The sequence below is a fragment of the Melanostigma gelatinosum genome, assembly GCF_949748355.1.
Source record: "Melanostigma gelatinosum genome assembly, chromosome: 8".
Taxonomy (NCBI): Eukaryota; Metazoa; Chordata; class Actinopteri; order Perciformes; family Zoarcidae; genus Melanostigma; species Melanostigma gelatinosum.
This window is the reverse complement of record NC_136641.1, coordinates 23682560-23704239: the sequence shown is the minus strand read 5'-3', so window position 1 is coordinate 23704239 and position 21680 is coordinate 23682560. Positions and strand designations below refer to the sequence as shown.

Genomic DNA, 21680 nt, shown 5'->3' with positions numbered 1-21680 from the left:
TTTATCTACAGTTATAATGGGAAACAGTATGAAAGTAGTAAAACCAGCTCAGTCATAAATCACAATAAGTGAGGATATTACATTCATCTTGTATTTTTAAAGAAAATACTTTTACTGCACACGATTGTTTGTCGATGCTTAGAAGTGAGCTCAGTCAGAGAGACGCTGGCAACTTGTTGCACAGAAATGAACAATATTATTATTCATTATTAATATTACACTTTCAAGATGTGCAAAGAGCTCCAAGAGAAGCAAGCGGCAAAAATGTGCTGAAGGTGTAGTTTTCTGTTCAACTCTTCTTTGAGTGCTGTGGTTTCATTTAAATGCTTTTACTCACTGGTCCCAATCTGCTGCTTTTCAATTCTGAACTATTTCATCATTTCATGTTTCGACAATTGTACCCGTCCTTTAAACAGTTTAACAGATTTGACAATATTCCCATTTTCATCATCTACATGCTTCCACTAGCTCAGATTATGGAAAACAACAAAGTGTGTTATCATAATTATGCAGACGACACACAAATCTACATAACTATGTCACCAGGGGACTATAATCCCATACAAGGGCTGGGTAACTGCATTGAACAAACCAACAACTGGATGTGCCAGAATTTTATTCAATTAAGCAAAGATAAAACAGAAGTAATTGTTTTTGGTACCAAGGACGAACAATTGAAAATCACCGCTCAGCTTCAGTCACTGATGTTAAAACCCACAAAGCAAGCCAGAAATCTAGGTGTAGTTATGGATTCAGACCTCAACCTGAACAGCCATATCAAGACAATTACAAAATCAGCCTCCTATCACCTGAAGAACATATCAAGGATTAGAGGACTTATGTCTCAACAGGATTTGGAAAAACTTGTCCACGCATTTATCTTCAGCAGACTGGACTACTGTAACGGTGTGTTTACAGGTCTCTGTAAAAAGTCTGTCAGAAAGCTGCAGCTGATTCAGAACGCTGCAGCTCGAGTCCTCACTAAGACCAGGAGGGTGGATCACATCACTCCAGTTCTGAGGTCTTTGCACTGGCTTCCTGTCCAACAAAGAATTGACTTTAAAATCCTGCTGTTGGTTTACAAAGCACTGAATGGTTTAGGACCAAAATACATCTCTGATCTGCTGCTACCTTATGAACCATCCCGACCCCTCAGGTCGTCTGGGACCGGTCTACTTTCTGTTCCCAGAGTCAGAACTAAACATGGAGAAGCAGCGTTCAGTTTTTCTGCTCCACATATCTGGAACAAAGTCCCAGAAAGCTGCAGGTCTGCTGAGACCCTCAGCTCATTTAAATCAAGATTGAAGACTTTTCTGTTTGCTGCTGCCTTTAATTGAACCACGTTCAATTCATATATTAATCAATTTCTGCATTTTACTACTGCATTTTATTTCTTACACTGTTTCTTTAATTGTTTTTAAATCTCCTTTTCTTTTGCCTTGTGTTTTGATGCTTTTAATGGTTTTATGTGAAGCACTTTGAATTACCTTGTTGTTGAAATGTGCTATACAAATAAACCTGCCTTGCCTTGCCTTGAGAGTATATCTGATCCTTACTGAAACAGAGACAAGCTGTCGCTCTTAAATCATCGTGTCCTTTGTCTTATGTTCACACAAATGGCTTCGCCTATTTGAGGCAATAAAAAAAATAATATTTATGGGTTTGGGGATTGAATGAATGAAGCTGTTCATCTTACATTATTCACTTGCCGGCGTGACATTTTATGGATATGGGATATTTTAAAGTGATCTACTGCACAGCTTAAAGGCCTTTTGAGCTCCTTGGCAACAGTGTTGATGCAGAGATACAGTGCAGCGTGCATAAGCTCCTCATTCAATACAGTGTGGACAGGCTTTTCCAGGGCCGGATGGAACAAAATACATTTTTTAAATATGGTTTACGAGTATTTTATTTCATCTCAAGTATTGTACATAGCTGTAGCTATGTACAATACTTGAGATGACTCTTTTCTGGTGGCTTCTAGTGAGGAAGGCAGTCTACAAAACTAATAATCAGTTGTGTGCACAAGCTGTAAAGTGCTGTCTGTAAATATATTTATATATATATATATATTGTACTTATTTTGCAGCATAAATGTGTCATTTTTACACAAGTCATTTTAATCGAACATATTTAATTTGTACTGGTGTAAAATGCCTTAAAAGTACTTGTACTTGAGTCAAATATTCTTTCCATCCCTGCTCTTTTCGTTCAACACAGCTGCGATGGTGGAAGGTAACTAAATATATTCATTCAAGCAATGTAACTATGAGCAATTTTAAGGTACTTATACTTTGCTTGAGTATTTCCATGTTGTGCCACTTTACACGTCTACTCCTCTGCAGTTCAGAGTACAAACATTGTCAGCTATCTCATATTTAACTTCAGTAAAATGTCCGAGTGCTTTTCCCCTCCACTGCACAGCTGTCCACGTTGTTGTTGTTCTTGTTCGTGGCTTTTCAAGCAGAAGTCAAAATCTCATTTTTGTTGGGACTGTTGACAGCCGAAAGGAATTGTCTGTGATTCCTCTTTACACGTGGCAGGTCTCTGGTCAGTGCAGGAAGCAGCTCAGATGTGTTCGTACCAGAGGAGCGGTGCAGAGCGGCTCCACAGGAGGGCACTGTCGCACCACCTGAGAGCCAAACACATTCATGTCTGACTCAACATGTGTCACCTGTCACCATCGCTTGGATGACCTGAGCGCATGCGGCGTATATGTCTTTTATCACCATATGCTAGAAGTTGGAAAACACTAGAGTCCTATCCGTTAAAACAGTTCTTACTTCTACTACTTGTGAGGAGACCAGCTACTATATGATTTGCATTTGCTTTATGATATATTTTCAGAGGATCTCGTACACAAAACCCCCGCACACACAGATGGACTGCTCCGTTAAGGATCACACCAACGCACTTCCTCGTATTCCTCCAGATTTGGTGGATTTGAGGCTTAGAAGGTTGTTTGTTCTGCTCCCTCTGCAGACAAGGTATCTCATGCATGTATACTTGCCCAAACCGTTGTCTTCGTTGTCTTGATATCCAGGCATAGGCATCTAAGTCTTCTCCAATATGAGTTGTCAGGCTATATTTACTTATGTTACTCTGGGACACCAAACTCAATTCCACTGTCTTGTTTGATTTTGCAGAATGAGATGCTGCTGGCTGCTCACAGGATAATGTCATTGAGTGACAGCTGTGAAGATGAGTGAATACATTTCACACATTTTGATGTATTCTAGAATGCAGAACTGCAGTTTACTCCAGTCAAAACGTTGCAAACGAGACTTCATTGAGCCCAGATAACACTTGCATAGTCTTGCGGTTTAAATATTTATGAATGAGTTTCAAACATTTTTTGGAAGGACAGCTGAAAGTGAAACTCATTGATTATTATTAATGTCATGGAAGTTGGCTTGAATACGAAGGAATCAGTTAAACAGTGATTTCTGTGTACCATTTGGGACGAATTTGCGTCAATCGCGCCGCAAATTCGCGTCAATCGCGCCATCGCAAATTCGCGCCGCGCCAGTCTCATCGCATCTGTGCATAGACTTTGTATGTAATCTACCCGCGCGAATAATTCGCGATGCGTTTGGTGTGAACGCACCATAAGAGTCTACAGCCGTGCTAGCACCTCTTTAAAGCTGCACTCAGCCACAGTGCTTTGAGCTAAATGCTAACTTCAGCATGCTAACATGCTCACTGTGCTATGCTAACATGCTGATGCTTAGCATGTATGATGTTTACCAGTTTACCTTCTTAGTTCAGTGCTTTAGCATGTTAACATTTGCACCAAACACCGTCAAGCTGAAGCTAATCAATTTGCAGGCATAATCAAAGTATTGGAAAAATAAAAATTTTGACCTAATATTCATGAAATGTCTGGATTGTCAACGTTGAGGCATTTTACTGAAAACCTCTAATGTGAGCCTGCTGGGAGAAAAAGTCACAGTGAAACATCCTCTGGGGACCATGAACGTCATTACCAAAGTTGTGGACAGACGAATCTAATATCAGACCGACATTGCCATCCTCAGAGCCACACTGCTGCCATGGTTAAAATATCTCATGCGAAAACCCAGAGCTTACTTTACAGTTCTGGGAAATAAATAGAAACCACACAGGCAAATTATTTGTACGAATTAGCAAAGCTTTTGCCATCAGACCACCACATCATCATCATCATCATCAACAGTTTGGAAGCGATAATGGTTTTCGGCGCTTCCCTCGCTGTTCTCCGCTCAGCAGTGTTTTAACACAACATAATCCAAAATAATACACCAAGCCGAAATCCTCTATTAGATGTGGTTAAACTGTTGGTTGTCGACATTTACCACGGTAATCAGAGCAGAGGGATAAATGGCCCCAACAGTCCAGATAAAAAGCATGCATGACTTGGCATGAGTTCAATAAATCAGTTCAGGTTCAATGCCAGTGTTTGCTTTTTCCTTCTGATATTTCTCTGCCGGAGGATTTCAGGGGGCGTATGCGGTTTTGCCTTTACATCTGTCAGCCGCCCTGGATTTTTTAACTCTGCTCTCGGGGAGATGTTGCAGGTTGAGCCTTGATGGCTCCAAGGTGTGGACGGTGCTCCAGCTGTAGAAGAGGAAGGTTTTTATGGCTTGTAAATCATTTTTTTTAAACAAAAGCCAACAGAAACAACAATCCAGCATAGAAACTGGTAAGATTAGAAAGTAAACTCTGTACAAAATATGTTAACAAGATGGCAGTCTTCCAAAGCTCTAATACTGTACATTTTCACTGTTTGTTCACTGTTGCAGCATCCAACAGTGACCCCAATAGCAAAATATGCTCCAAGATGCACCTTTGACATTTTGAAACTCAGCACAGTGAGCTGGAAGGACTTTTAGAGATCAGGAGTATGGATCAGGAGATCAGGAGGTGCTGTAACATTAACTTGCACATCATCTGTAACTGAGACTTAGAAATAAAATACTATTCATTTTTGATTTATGATTACAATAAAACTAATCAGAACGAATGAATACTACGAAATGAGTTTTGTCCCTTGATGCGATATTACATTGGGCAGAATACATAAGACAACAAAAGAAAGACCAACACTTGCTTACAACAGCAAAATGTTACTGCGTATGCATCCAAAAAAAAACTGCCAGATGCAAAGAAGAAAGTCTGAAAATATCTAAAATTTAATTTGGACGTTGATGTGTTGAAAATGAAAAGATGGATGTCAAGATTATACATTATCTCACTGGATCAGAAATGGCTGTTTGATTTCCAAGCTAATAAATCAGCAGCAAAAAAAGCCTGTCTTGACATTCTGTAGCTGTCAGATCCGAAAGGTTTGGTTTCGGATTATAATGAGAAACATTTAAGCTTTTAAATACTTGCACAGTTTGCTACTTTTCCCCCAGCTCTGTGTGTGTGTGTGTGTGTGTGTGTGTGTGTGTGCGTGTGTGTGTCTGTGTGTGTGTGGAGCAGACTCTGAGAGAACTCAATGTCGATAAAAAGTTTATTTTTAAGTTTTCCTGCAATTTCAAAGTGATCTTGGAAAACAGAGAAAGACATAAAGGTGAAATGAACAAAAAACATAATTGTCAGATCTAGTTAATTGTGTATCTATAATATTTTAAAGCTCTAAATTATCTGCAACATGTTTCAATACCTCTTTGATAACTGCATTGATGCACTGAGTAATTCTTTTTCTCTTGACAAAAAACAACTGTTTATTTTCCGCACACGCTTGGTTGGAAGCAGCTGGTTATTTCCACAGGTGATCGACTGGTTGGAGTGCTTTTACCGGCTTGTAATTGCTGGACTGACAGTTGCGCAGTGACTTGGCAGCCGTGCAGGAGGCAGGATTCCAAATCACATTATTTCTCCAAAAGGTCAGGCCAAGCCCATGTTGTAGAGGAAACTTCATGGCATAAAATCAATCCCGGGCCTAGACAACCTTTCATCGCTAACAATAACATTCCAATTCTGAGTGATCACCAGCATCCCATGATGCATCTGTCTTTGTCGAGGCAGGCATGGTTATCCGGTGGTTTCTTGAACACGTCGTTCGGTGGAGCTTTCCGCTCTGGTCGCAGTCATTTATTAGTAAAACCGCTGTTATAATGACCAAGACCCCAATGATCACTCAAAAACAGCTCTGTTGGCCTCTGTGGAATGAATGTGCCACAAGAAACACCCGAGCATCGTCACAGACCCAAGTGTTCCCGCTGGTGTTTCCTGTGTCTTCGCCATGCTTCATACTTTGGATATGGATTTCCATTACTCGGCCTATCTTGAAAGCGAAGGGACAGAAGAGAGGAGGGTCCCTCGGGGGGGCCGAGAAACAACCTCCGCCTGCATCCTCTGCGCATAATTGAACAAATTAGCTATGAACAGCTGTTACCTGTTAAAATGACCCGCTTTCATTTTATCGCCGCGGACAAGAGGTCTGAAAGCATCTGCATGCTACAGCTGTCAGCCATTCTGATTCGCTCTCTCTCCGATTCCCGCTTTCAATATATCATGACAAACATAATTACCTCAACATCTCTTTTTATGGATTCTACAAATCGCCAGGCGCACAGCGCATGCCAAGTGTCCATAAATTACAGCCACGGTCTACTGGTAGCCGGTCCACTTGGCTGCTTGGAGTTTGTTAAAGCACTTTCTTTTAAAGTGGCAATCCTTAAGATTTAAGTCCTGGTTGATTTAGAATTTCTCTCTGAGTGAAAACAATGGAATTGTTCTCCGAGTTAATTGGGCTGCATCAAGTAATATGCTGTTTTTCAGAATTGTGTGCAGAGCTCACATTTTTTTGTTCGTATGCAATGGTGAAAAACTGTAACACAGCATATTTTTTACCGTAATTGTTATAATACTGCAAATATATAAACATGGCGATATGTTCATAGGCTCAATCCCCATTGTGTTGCCTCCTACAGCGATAATGACTTAACAGACATTTATTTCAATTAATATCTCCAAGATTGCCACTTTAAGAGAAAGGTCTTTAAGGTTAAAGTCTAATGCTGTTTCACTTTAAAAAGATAAGATGAGAGAGTGTCATTATTGTAGAAGTAAATGGACGTCATGGCTTTCCCTCCCTGCAAGGTCTCACTGTTGGTTCAACCTCCTGGTTGAGAGCACTGGCTGTGACATTCCCACCAATCAAGCAGAGTAAGTTCAAGAATGAAACCGTGGGCCATAATGGCCATTTATAAAGTTTAAGCCTTCCACGGTAGACGTTAAGTGGCTGTAAAAGTATAGCTGTACAGGTTAATTGCCTTAAAGTAGCAAGCAGAAGTGACCTGATGAGGGATTTTAAACACAAGTGTCCCCTGAAGGTGGAATTTCCACACTCCATTATCTGAAAGAATAAGAAAAGAAAGGAAGTAAAGAGCTTTCAAGTCGTTTGTTAAGGTCATAGATCCCCTGAAGGTCTGATTAAATAGTTAATATTTAAAGCATTATACATTGTGTCATCCAGGAGAAAAGAGAATAACAAGACTTTAAGCTGCACTCATTTATATTTTATGTTATCAATCTATCAAATGGCTTTGTGTAATGTGAAAACTACCAAACTCGTTCTCTCTGAAATTCACCTTTTTCTCTGGAAATTTAAAAGAAAAATGTAAAATGCACGTCAAAAATGAATCGTGAATGGACTGCATTCATATCGAACTTTCATCCAAAAGGCTTTACACTTTGCCCGTCATTCACCTATTCACACACACACACACACACACACACACACACACACACACACACACACACACACACACACACACACACACACACACACACACACACACACACACACACACACACACACACACACAGTTGTATTGTCATGACTTTTTGGGGACATCCATAATGTAACCATTTCACAACGTAAGTCTTGTTTTCGTAACTACTTTTAATACTTTTTATTCATGTCATGTATAATTAATGATTTTCAATCAATTATATTGACTTACATTCATTTCCTGGATACTTTCGTAACCCTAACCCGACCAGTCTAACTCTAACCTTTACCCTAATCCTAACCTAAACCCAACCTTCAACCAAGGCTAATATGTAATGATTTACGTTGTGACGACATGCATTTTTATCCTCAAAAAGAAGGCGAGTCGCCACAATGAAAACAGATTAATGTCCCCACAAGACCGGTAAAACACACACCAATGACGGAACGCTGCCAGGTGAGTGCCAGTACACTTTCACAGATATCACATTTCTACACCGTAGGCACAGCTACGGGAGCAATTTTAGGGTTAAGTGTCTTTCTCAAGGACACACCAACATGCAACTAGCGGAGCCGGGGTTTGAACCCCGACCCTCTGATTGAAAGACGGCCCTGCTAGACGGCCCTGCTATCCACTTAGCCACCTGAGGAAAACAGAATGCCTTTAAACAGCAGATGTCCAAATGGAGGATCTCTCTCTCTCTCTCTCTCTCTCTCTCTCTCTCTCTCTCAAACAAAACTCAGCGCTCACCCTGCTGGTGTGTGTTTATGGTGTGTTTATGAGGGCCGCCACTAAGTCATATTTAAGATTGTCTTGAGGTGAGAATATTGATCGGTTCCTATGTAATTAGCTTTTAGATGGCTTGTTCTTTGTTATCTGACTTTCAAGATGTGAAAGAAAGGCAGAATAGTTGTTGAGATGTGTTCACACATGAATGCTTACATTTGGTTACATTGCTATTTGCTGTCATTTAAAATAAAATGATAAAATAACAATGTACCAAACTTTGGAAAAAAAGTTACTTTTTTAGTTACTTTGGAAAAAAGTTACTTTTTTAGTTACTTTGGAAAAAAAGTTACTTTTTTAGTTACTTTGGAAAAAAAGTTACTTTTTTAGTTACTTTGGAAAAAAAGTTACTTTTTTAGTTACTTTGGAAAGAAAGTTACTTTTTTAGTTACTTTGGAAAAAAAGTTACTTTTTTAGTTACTTTTTGAAGATACTCAACTGTATCAACTGTTACAAAAGTACTCCAGGCTATGACACAAATGTGAGACCTCAGAGCCCTGAAGGTATGCTGTAGATCAGGCATGTCCAAAGTCCGGCCTGCGGGCCAATCACGGCCCGAGGTCAGATTTTATACGGCCCGCGCCTTCTGTCTTAAAATGCATTATTTATGGCCCGCCAGCACAGTCAAAACGGAATGAATAAATCATACAAATTCAACATGCAATTCCTATTTTTACCTCATGGTGGCAGCACCACTCTGTAACTGTCTGGCTGTTTGAAATTGGCTCTGACCCTTGAACTGTCATGGCTACGGCAAGTAAAAAAAGGAAAGTCGATAATGAGGGCCGCCGCTTCCAGGAGAGGTGGAGATCGCAATATTTTTTTCACCGAAAACCGAAACAACTGTGTCTCCCTAATTTGTCATGAGACTGTTGCCTTGTTTAAGGAATATAATGTAAAGAGACACTACGAGACCAAACGTGCTAATGCTACAACAAGCTATCAGAGAGCGTCCGTGCTAGAAAAGTGAAGCAACTCCAAGATAACTTGGCCACACAGCAGCGGCCCCTTTCACATGAAAACATCATCAAAGTAAGCTGCGGAGTGGCCGTGGTAAACATGACAAACCTTTTACGGAATGTGAGGTTATCAAAGACTGTGTTATCAGATACGAAGAGACAACTTGATTTTTTTCGTGAGCCTGTTTCATGTGTGTTGAATTTAAATGTTAGACAACTTTTCATCACCCTCACTAAGTCATATTTAAGATTGTCTTGAGGTGAGAATATTGATCGGTTCCTATGTAATTAGCTTTTAGATGGCTTGTTCTTTGTTATCTGACTTTCAAGATGTGAAAGAAAGGCAGAATAGTTGTTGAGATGTGTTCAGACATGAATGCTTACATTTGGTTACATTGCTATTTGCTGTCATTGAAAATAAAATGATAAAATAAAATGTATGTATAGGCTACTTGTATTGTTTAAAATAATGTCAGCAGGGACTGTTGGCCCTTGGGCATTTTCACATTATCAAATTTGGCCCTCTTTGAAAAAGGTTTGGACACCCCTGTTGTAAAGGGATGCAAACGTGGAATTGATGGTCCGTTTCTCCCAGGAGCAGAGCAGCACCAGACAGTAATTGATTTGTAATTTAAAACTTTATTATAGCTGCGTGTGTATGTTTTTAATGTTCACTTATCATTTGAACGAATGCTTACTGTTTCCTTGGGAGCTGGAGGGAAATTCAGCAACAAATGAGGGAAATCTTTTAAAAAGATCTCGTGGCGTAAGCTTCACCCGAAATACAGCACATTATTCATTGTTATCTCATGTTGTTAGAGGCATCTCAGTTCCTCCTGTCCTTGATTATGTGGTGCAGTGCACCAATCAACAGCTGACCTTTGACAGTCATAAACGCAACGGGGGTTTGATCGGTACATCTTCAGCAGTCGGGGAGAAGCAGAGAGGATCGGTTATCTACAGATTGTCTGGTTTGTGCAGAATGTTAGATTTGGAATAGATATCTTTTGGACAAAACGCTGCTGGGCGCTTCCAGTCCTCGAGGCTGCAGTGATTATACAAACCATCATGAAGTAACATAAAGCAAGCCAGAGGAAGACAGAGACTAAATTAGTTAAGTCCCCCGTATGGGAGACTGTAAACTCACGAGACCCTATCTTGTGTGGAAATGAAGGAAATGGAAGATTTGGAACGGAGCAAGAGAGTACAAAGGGGATTTGAATGTGAGACATTTCACACCCAGCAAAACAATAAGAACTTTTTCATTTTCTGGCGAGCGTTTTCTCAGCCTGCCTATTCTACTCTTCCAACTCCCACTACTGTTACTTCAGATTCATGTTTTAGTCATGGAAGCAAAGTGTTTATCGTCGCGCTAAGATCTCACAAATCAAACACGTCAGTCCACTCTTTGGAGAACATTTAATGGGGAATGAATCGGATGTAAATTTCTTATTTCTGATGAAAATAGGTCATCAGAAGTAGGAAAATGCTGCTGTTGCCCAACGCAGCACCTTCTTCAGGGCCATAATCTCGAAGCTCTGCGTAGGTAAGTACTGGCAGATGGTCGGCTCATGTTGACAGTGTGTGTGCAGCCTATGTGAGTGATAGATAGCTGCTCTGTGAATAGCTGTGGAGCGTAATATGATTTGGATGTAAGAATGGAATCTAAATCTGATTTCAGGCAGTACTATGGGCCCAGAGCTTCACTCCTTTATCTCTGTCCCTCGCCAGCCATAATGTGGTCAGCTGCAGCTGTTCTCTCCGGGGTGTGGTCTCGCTGACCCGGGAGGAAACATTATCGCTTCCAATCTCTGCTTTTGGACGCCTTTATGCCTCTTTGAAATGGCTCTCATCGTATCATACACTCCTCCTACCTGCCACTGCCCGTACAAAACTGTGGTTCCTTTAGAAAGCTCTGTGTGAAGCAAATAGCTTTTGTTGATGTGATGGGTGGAAAGGCCCGTGTAGACTTTCAGGACGGTTTCCCTGCGTGGTTTTGAAGTTGTCTTGACTGTTTGAACCCTCTCTCGTATCTCACGAGGGCCCACTTCTCCCCCAAAAGAGCAGTTACTCTCTGGAAGGATTAGATGAGGAGTTCACTGCGGGGGCATCAGGCAATCTGCATGCAATAGCCCACCACAGCTGTGAATAAATCAACATTGATGTAAGACAATAAAGCCAATACGGTACGGCTATTTGTTTATTCTTATTACGCAGAGCGCCGCACTTTGGATCGTTCCGAGTATAAATGCATTACTTGGAGAGGACTCGGAACACAGGCCATCTCTTTTTCACTCTGTGTGTGCTACGTCTGGGTCCAGAGGCGGTCCGGCGGTCCACTAAAGCAGCCATTAGATAGATATCCAATCGGACCTGGGCCATCCCCTCCTTCCCACATCCTCCTCGGTCCCTCACATCCTCCGGCCATCATAGAGGAAATGAAAATCACTGATGGAGAATGGGAGGAAATGGTATGGATAGATGGATGACTGGTCTAACTGTGTCTATAGAGCTCCCTCAGGGAAGATGCAGTGTATATATATATATATATATATATATATATATATATATATATATATATATATATACATATACATATACATACATATGTATATATATATATTTGAATTACAGTTTCTAATCTTCGCTAAAATGTTTAGTGTAATTCATATTCGAAGCAAATGGAAAAACATCTGGAACATCAGTTTGATGTACGTCATCAACTCTGATATTGAGACACACTCTCCTCTTCTGACAGTCTATAAGTTATAAATGGTTTATGACTTTTGCTTTTTATTGATTCAGATTCTTCCCGTTCTGTTGTAGTGTTCATCTCAGACACCTAATAACCAAAGCCTTGAGTGAGAAATGTAAAGTCAACAAGAATTCTAAGTCTGTTAATTCTCTCTGGTAACGACATCTTTTATATCAGTCATGTTGTCTGGTTCGTCGTCGTGTGAAAGCAGGAATTTGGAATTAGAAACTGGCAGATGTCTACGCAGTGAAGCAGCGAGCATGAACACTGAGGAAATGTCACATGTCATAAGTCTCTCTGGATATGTTTTTGAACGTTACTTCTATAACAGTATAGTGCTTAAAACATGGATATCCATCATTCAAATGTAATTACATTTATTTCAAATACTTAAAAAATCTAAACTGTACTTTATCTTAAAAATACTGCTGCAGTTGCTTCTTCAGTAAACTTTGTCTGTCTTCCTAACCAGCAGCGTTTTAGTACAAAACTTCCGTTTCGCTTCTTATTAGCTTCACCTGAACTTTAAAAACAGTCGTTGCACAGAAAGAGGACTGTGGATTTTGTCCAACATCACTGACCCTTTACGAAGGGATCGTCTCAGGGCAGCATGGACAGAAGGAACAAATACAGGGATCAAACACGTTCACTGTGCATGCAGGTACTTCTGCTGTACGTTAGGATTAGAATGTATTATTGCTCATAGGAGTACTCTTTCCTTACTTATTCATAAGGTACATGTCGCCTCTACTTGAACTTCGGCAACATTTTGTGCATTGGGTTATTGCTACTTCCTCTCAGGTATAGGATCTTCTCCCACCATTGCAGATATCATTACACAACAGTTAAACCCTTTAAAAAATATAATTACATTTCAGAGCCTCTTGTCATATGAATGTTTGTCGAGTGATGAGATTTTATTTTTCTTGGAATGTTGTAGCGAGATGAGATCATTTTTAAGGAGGTTTCAAAAAAAATGATTATGATTATTAATGTGTATAGAACACAAATTCATAATTAGACTATGCATATTGTTTTTTGTTTTTGGAGTATTGAGGAGTCGCCCTCCCTCTCTGTGCGTTGTCATCCAAGCTTTGTTTGCTTTGTTCACACAGCCGAGCCGGCCGCTCGTGCATTATGGTTTCTGATGAATCTCTTCAGAATAATTTCAAATGAAATGTTCTCATGGTCACCCACAGGCACGACGACGACGAGAGAAAATGCAAAGCCGTTTGGTGAAATAGATGAGTCTGAGAAGTTGAAGGTTTTGTTTTATATTTTACAAAATACAGACTCATTATCAAATGTCACCATGTTTCAGGGTAAAGTAGCCCTCTGTCCATGTGCACTTGCTGCATTCATCAAGTCAAAAACATTTCTAGCAACACAAAGTAATACGCACTTCACTTCTCAGGAGTGAATCACTTTTTCCCAGTGTTTGTTGTGCCTATTTGTATCGAACATTCAGAGAACTTCAGAGAACCTTCCGGAACATAGTTAAAAAAAAAATGCAGCTATGTTAACGAAAATGGAAAATTTGATGAGAGCTTTTATGGAGTCTAGAGTTTTGTTAATGCTGCCCCGTTCAATCAGCAGACATAAAGTGAGCTTTTAAAACAAAAATGCAGTTACTGGTGATGTCAGTGACATCATGGTTTGCTCAGGTCAAGTGCACAAAGGGAGAAAATACAGCACTTCATCTCCCCCACTCTCACATTATATGACGATATCGCCTCGTCTACTGGTCCCAGTTCCATGTGTGCTTGTTTATGTGTTCGTTCTGTCTGGGTCTGCCTTTGAGCACTGCCAAAATATAAAATCCAACCAGACGGAGATTTCATCCACGACGATGCTTTGTGTGTTTAAATATAGAGAACCAGGCTTCTGTCTGTCAAGTTCAACAGATAAGCTGTTCTTCTGTCACTGTCGTTTTTACAAGTGAAAGGAATAGTTTGACTTTTTGGGAAATATGCTTTTTCTTTTTCTTGTCGAGAGTAGTTAGAGGAGACGGTTGATACCACTCCTGTAATTCTCCTCTACACTGTAAACATGAAGATACAGGCAGGAGACCGTCAGCTGAGATTAACACAAAGGAGCAGGTTTCATTTTATCCTCTGTTTTCTTGTAGTGTGAGGAGACAGAGTCGTGGGTTCATGTGTGAGCAGCGTGTAACAGCACGGCTTATTCCATCTGCTTGTGCTTTGACGTGCTCTGACAGGTCAATCGATGAGGAGGGGATGCAGTCCGCTGTAGGGTCATCTCATCCTGCTCCTCCCGCTGCCTGTGCCGACTACAAGCTGAGGTTATTTTCTACCTTCAGGTTTCTCCTGTTTTCACAGTGCCCATCGCTACATTAAAGGTTTCAAACGGAGCTGAAATGTCAAGAAAGAAGTTTTACTGTTGACAAGCAGTGGGCCTATGTGACAATTCACTTCAAGGTGCAGTGCCTGCAGCATACTCGTACTGTTCATTGTATCTTGATCATTGCCTAGGAACTGTTTCGAACACTCAGAATTTAAAGAAATACTGACATTTGGGATTTATGCAAGTTAAGCAACCCTACGACAATGAGATTTCCGTTTTAAAGAATTGTGATAATTTGATTATTTAACCAAAGTGCTTAAAACAATGTAGTGACTCCTCCATTAACTGTTTGCTTATTGTCTGTATGTGTTCCTATATATCAAGTGTGCCCAAGTCTATTTTCTGTTGAAGTAGATGCAGTTTTTTAGCAACGCAGAGCCAATATAACTTATTAAAAACATTAAATATACTTGGCTTGGGTGCAAACAAATGTTTTTTCTTGAGCAGCAACAACCGAGGCTCAGAGGAAGTTAATCCTCTTGAACACTGCCCCTTTAGAAGTTGAAAAATTTCAACTCGCGATCTTGCGGCGTCCACCGCGCCGCAATAACGCGTCCAACGCGCCGCGCCATCGCAAAATCGTGGCGCGCCAGTCTCATCGCGTCTGTGCATAGACTTTGTATGTAATCTCGACGCGCGTCAAAAAATCAACGCGACCGGTGTGAACGCAGCATAAGAGTGTTCAATAATCCTGATAAAGCAGTTTGACACCATTTGGAATAATTTTGAGCAGTTATGAATGTCATATCTGTCAATCATAAAAATATATGAATCATAATTTGTGTCTGTGTGACTGTGAAATGGACTGTGAAATGGACTGTGAAATGGACTGTGAAATGGGCTGTGCCTGCTCGATTTTCACAAAAACACATTTTTCGATGTGGGATAGTCCAACGGGAGCCATGCGGGGGTGTTTGACAATCTCCTTGTCTGTTTACTGACTAAAAATTGTAAAATGCTGGGCGAACCCCCCTCCCAACATGGATTGGTCCAGCTCACAGTTTCGTCTGCCATTTCCTCATTCAGTGTGCCAGCCCATTGATACCAGACACAGACACACATCACAACATGGCGGACACAGCGGCGCCAAAATCTGCTGGAAAAGATCCGTTTTTCGTCCATACAATCATCAAAACGTCAGGTTTTTTTTACCCAATATGTTTTGTCGTGACCTGTGGCTGATATTGGCATGTATCCCCATAACTTTTGAACGGTTTGAAAGAGAGTCATTTCGAAAACGATACACGAAGCGGGGTCGAAGCACGGTCCTCTGGATGTGCTCATTCGCCAAAATGGCTCCGTGCTTTCTCGTCAGATACCAAAACAAAGAGTATAGTACTGCAGTTTTTTGCCCAGAAAAAGATGGTTTTGTGGTAAAACATAGTATTCTTCTAGATATGAGCTTAGTTCATGTTTAATTGTGTTTTGCAGTGTGTAAAATGGCTCCCGTGGTTGTTTCGCCCAGAATGTCTTTGTTACACAGGTATTTTATTTATTTATTATTATTCGTATCGCAAAAGTGAATTGTACACAAGTACACCACCCCCCTATCCCCCTTTAAAGGGGGCTGTCGTGTTCAAGAAGCAAAAGGAAAATGTTTGCTGTAGGAATTCGACAAAATCCTAATTTTATAATTGTGTGGTTGTATATGGCTACGTCTTCCGTCACAATGATATGCAACGTCAATAAAAGCATTTGTCTAAATATGTGTGCGGACGAGCAAGTGTGCACACTTTAAGTGCATGCACATACTGTACTTCTGTCATTTGCTGTTAGTATTTTGTGTTTACTGTGAAAATGTTTTTATTTGATCACAATGTTTCTCTCTATACCTTACAGTACCTTCCACTTTATTGTACGATACATACTGCAGGGTTAGAGAGATATTCAAAAGACGCAGAGCTGTCACACTGAACATGAATAATAAAGTATTGTTTTTATTTTCAATTAATTGCTTCTTGCTACAATGTTTCACGACTGATGGGCGGAAAATATATATGTGCTAAAACTTTAAAAACAAATTGAAATAGTGGAAAGTTAGCCTGAGTGTCAGGGACACTTTTCAGTTAATGTCACAATCGCTGGTCAAAAATAACCACTTTAAAAATAAGACGGGTGTGAGGAAATGCGTCGCTTGCAGAAATCAGTGGGTGACACAGAAAAGACAGGAGGCACTGTTCTTATAAGGAGGGGGATCTTTTTATTTATAACACATGGTGCTGACAGGGAGTCCAGGCTCAGCGTCTATATTACAAGGTAGATCTGCAAGGCTGCGCATTTACTGTACGGTATTTGGAAACCAAGATTGCAGTGGCACTATAAACACACGCTCGAAACAACAGATTCTTTCCCTTTTTTTTTTTGTTCATAGTTTTCTTACAAAATGGTACAAACAACAATACAAAATATTTGTGCTGTTGACAATTTACAAAAAGTATTTTGACTCGATAACTGTGCAATCATTTTTTCAGCTTTTTTTTCCTCCTCCGCTTGAAACTATGCGAGTATGGTACACCAGAATCCCTTCTGGAGGGCAACCCTGGTCATGCGGGCTGCAACACATCTTAAAATGCTGTATGGTTACTGTAATAGAACTCATCTGTCCATTATAAAAAGACACATGCAAAAAGCTCCAATTGTACAGGTACAGTCTGCCTAACGTCGTCTGTTTAGCTTCAAGCAAATACTAAATTATGTACACTTGGACTTGAGCAGTATTGGGAGAACTCTTATGAAACAGCTGGCTGTCTTGTCTGCCTGTCTTTGTAGTTCTGGCGTCTGCTGGAGCCTCCCGTCATGTGTGTGTGTGTCCATGGTCAGGCAGTGTCCCGACTGAGACCAAGTGTCCTTTAACTGACACCGGTCAGAGAGGCAGGAGAGCCGTTGTTGACACAGTCAGAAGACAGTGGTGGACGACAGCAGGTGCAACAGTTCTTCCTTCATTACATTATTTGCTAATTCTCCTCTAACTTGAGAAGGAGAACGTCAATACGACAAGTAGACCAAGTACGTAACAAGTAATGATCAATAATCCTTCGTTTCCCCTCACAAATTGCATTTAAATGGGGAGTCAAGTGTGACCGACTCCGCTGATGATTAGCGAGTCATTGACAACATTCAGCATCATAATGGCATTGTGTCACGTATGTATGTATGACACAGTTATAATTGTTACCTTGCGTATAGTGTGTGTGTGTGTGTGTGTGTGTGTGTGTGTGTGTGTGTGTGGGGCCTCTTGCTATGTTTGGCCCTGAACCAGGTCTGAAAATCTGATCAAAAAGAACGCGAAATTCATTAAGCAGGTCTTTATGAACACTGAATGGCCTTCATGTTGCAGCTCTGCAGCTGAATTGGAACGACGCTGAAAGGGCTCATATAAGATACAGAACACTCACGTATATACAGTAAGGCCTAGAGGCGTGAGCGTGTGCTAGTATAGACCGTACAAGTTGGTTTTGAAGTGAAACCTTTTCACCGCGATGGAGCCAAACTTGGAACAGCCACGTATGGCTGTAAGCTCTCGGAGAATCGTACAGATTCTCTTAAATGCACATGGCTTTTTGTGGCGAGTATTCATTAAACACATAGCTGGGGTGAAAGAAAATGCATAGACGACACAGAAACGGATAAATCATGTCACCAAATGTATCAAAATGTTCTGTATATACACAACATGTCAGAAATAATCACAAATAGCAGAAAGTAACAGCTGTGTTTATTTTGCGAAGATATTCTGTCGGCTGTGGAGCAATCGGATAGACCAGAGCTTATCCAGCAGCAAGCGAGAGAAACGACTTCACGTCTCACGTCTACTCGTTTCCACTCTCAGCTGACAGCTATCCAGAGAATCACGCTGTCAGCTTCAGCACCACGAGGTGCAATCTTCCCCCATGTATGTATTCATCCAAATCAAGAGATTCCTACCGTGTCAACCTCATTAATTGTACAATGACCTTCCTTCCCCATCCTTATTTCATTATTATGGCACCGTGATTAGGTTCATGAACATGATGCATTTTCTATTCATATCTTGTGTCACAAGTAAATTCCTTTTAATCCCCTCTGAGAGAATAGTTACACTTTGGACTACCATTTGTGAAAACTAAAGATTTTTTTAGTTTTTAACCATGAGCATGGGAGGAGGAGTTGAAGAGCAGCTGGAGAAAGAATGAGAGGGGGGAGGATCCCTGTAAGCATTCTGCAGATTCATAATTAATAGATCTGCTCAATCTACGTCGAGCTATAACCGGCTACAGCGGAGGAGATTTCAATGGACACTCAGAAGATAAGGAATGATTAAACCTCTGTCTTTGAAATGTTTTGCACATTTAAAGCTCTTTTTTTTCCTCTCCAGGTCTCTATAAGCAGCTGTGGGGGTCTGACATGTGATTACAGAAGCCCATGGGTAGTGCTGCGTTTCCATTAAGACACAACGTAACTGTCTCTTAAAATGTTCGTCTTTTACGGCGCCATAACCGAAGCTTTAGTTTGGCAAGTCTGCTTTGATAAAATGCCGAACTTCATCACAGACTTTTCCCTTCCCTCTGTTTTCTCCTCAAAACCTCTTGAACTTGCAGCCAAAAAAATTTCAGGAGAAAATTTCAGATGAATGAAACGCCGCCTGAAGAGAGACAGATTGTAAGAGCGCTAAAACTCTGGCTGAGGCTCAACTTCCCCCAGTTTCTGTGACAGCGACCGGCAGCAAAGTCGGCACATTAAAAGTTTGCTGAGAAACAACAGTGAATCAACAAAAGAATGAAATAAAAATAAAAGAGAGAAAGCGATCTCTTGGCTCACAACTCTGCATGTAATGCTATCGCGGCTATTTGAACTCATCTAGACTTGTCTTTCCCCTGTTTGTACAGTTTACAGAGGTTTCTCGGACACATTTACCCACGCAGTAACTGGTGCCATGTCAACTACCTTTGGGTGACGGGATACACATGCAAACTTTGAATGGTCTCAAAGGCAACGTCTCCTTAAATAACCCTCATGTACGTACTTCATATACAATAACGTGAGAGAGGAAACACACATGACTTGTCAATCTTCAAAAAAAAGAAAGTTGTGCAAATACTGATAACTCAAAACAAACACAGCTGCTGTTGAAGCCACAATAAACAAAGACACGCAATGCATTTCTTCTCTAAGACAGTGCCGGAGTGTATTTCTGTGTGATTTCAGTCATCACATTCAAGTTGGCTGTGATCTAGGAGCACAGATGTGCCGGACTTGAAAAGGTAATGACTCGTCCATAACTTGCAGACACACTGTAGGCCTATGTACAGTACGTCTACACAAAAGCGCCCTCGTAAGCCAGTCAATGCTCATCTGAAATCGGCACTGACATCTCCTGCAGCTACCACAGCCCTGCAGGATGACAGAAATGACAAGGGAAGGTCTGAGTTAAAGGGTCAGGGGTCAAATATGGAGGCATGTAAGCCCAGAAAATGGCAACCAATCCTGAGTTAGCGGGAGTCTGCTATAATACGCACCACTGAAGGCACTTTTTAAACAACAGTGCTTCTGTTCTAAGTAATTCAAGTTCAATAAAGAATAAAGCAGGGCCCTCCGTGCAGGAAGGACTTTCATATCTGCGTTCTTCTTTTGTTCGCCCTCAGACGGAGCGAGCGGCTCAACCTAAAGCTTCTGCAGAGAGGCAGGCGGGGTCTGAAAGCGAGGGAAAAGTGAAAACCCTCAGCAATAGGGAACGGCTCGAATCAAAGGGGAGCGGTGACAAAAAAAAGAAGAAAAGAAAAAGCCACACAAACGAACACCTACATCTGGCATGCACACTAAAATAAACTAAAAGCACAAGCGCTTGGAAATACAAACTATGAGAAGCCTGCAATTCAGATCTTCCGCTGCAGTCTCAGACAGGCTTAGAGCAGGAGACGGTTGAGAAGAGCACCCGGAATGGACTCACGACACCGGCCCTCTGTGGTGGGTCATGTGATTGGTTGGTTGGTCAGTCAGTTGGTCAGTGTGAACATGTCATTGTTAACTTGTGTTCAAAAAGGGTGCAACAGCCCCGCGTGTTACAGGGACAGAGCATGGCAGGCCAGCTGACGGGACGAGGGTGTGTGTGTGTGTGTGTGTGTGTGCGTGTGTGTGTGTGTGTGACTGGTCAGATTTAATCATCCCCTCCACCGTACATGTCAGCCAGCTTCTTGAAGCGGGGGCCCCAGTCGTTGAGGTAGTCATAGTCCTGGTCCCCCGTGCTGGACGAGTTGAGGGAGCTGACGGAGCCGGCGGTGGAGCCGCTGCCCTCGTAGTCGAACACCAGCAGGGAGTCATACGGAGGAGCTGTGGGGTCGTTGTCTGCTGCTCGCAGACCCTAAACAGGACAAGGAGGAGGAAAGGGCGCTGTCAGTACTCACACACGCCTGCAACAAGCTGCTGGAAGTCAAGGCCGGCGATTCAACATCGCGCTCACAAGAGTTGGGTTTTTTTTAAAAACTCAAAATTGAATCAACAGATCAAGCTCTGGAATATACATTTCCCATGATGCAACGGAAAGCAGCTATTCCTTATACCTTCCATTCCTGGTAAATAGCAAACGGCTTTCTTTTTGTAAAAAATGTCCCTGATGACATCACTGTGACGCCATCGCGGTTGTATTTTTGTATATTCTCTACTGGCAGAGACGCATTGTGCTGCAGCTGGTCAGAGTGGAGTTAACGTTTATCCTGGTGGGTAATCTATAACAATGCAAACTATTTTATCAGCTGATTTCAATATTCTACTTCTAGGAACTATAAGTTCATGTAGCAGTGTAAAAAGTACAACACTAGTACATACATAGTATTAAAAGTACCATTTAATGGTACTACCTAAGTAGCTTTCTGCCACTGGTATTGATCAACTCTCTGTTCAAAGCCCTTTATTCTCATTTCTGTTTGAAAAACAGATACTGTGTGTAGTTACATTTTGTAACTACACGAATCTAATAACATATCCTGCAGTGTTTGTCACCATACTCGAGTTCTAAAATGAAATATTCAACAAGCTTCTTTGAGTGAATTTTCAATAAATTGTTCAAACCCTACAGGCTTCACAGGGGCATGTTACTATGGTAAAGCTCAGTGGGCC

General features: G+C 41.2%; 1 protein-coding gene across 1 annotated transcript in view; it reads right to left on the bottom strand.

The window, feature by feature from the left end:
* Positions 1–16782: 16782 nt before the first annotated feature.
* Positions 16783–21680, bottom strand: part of LOC306781100 (cadherin-4-like) — a 200194-nt gene continuing 195296 nt past the window's right edge. Inside the window, exon 17 of the mRNA XM_079273787.1 lies at positions 16783–20925. Within this exon, the coding sequence (XP_079129913.1) occupies positions 20722–20925 (204 nt within the window). The 3' untranslated portion in view covers positions 16783–20721. The remainder of the gene's footprint in view (positions 20926–21680) is intronic.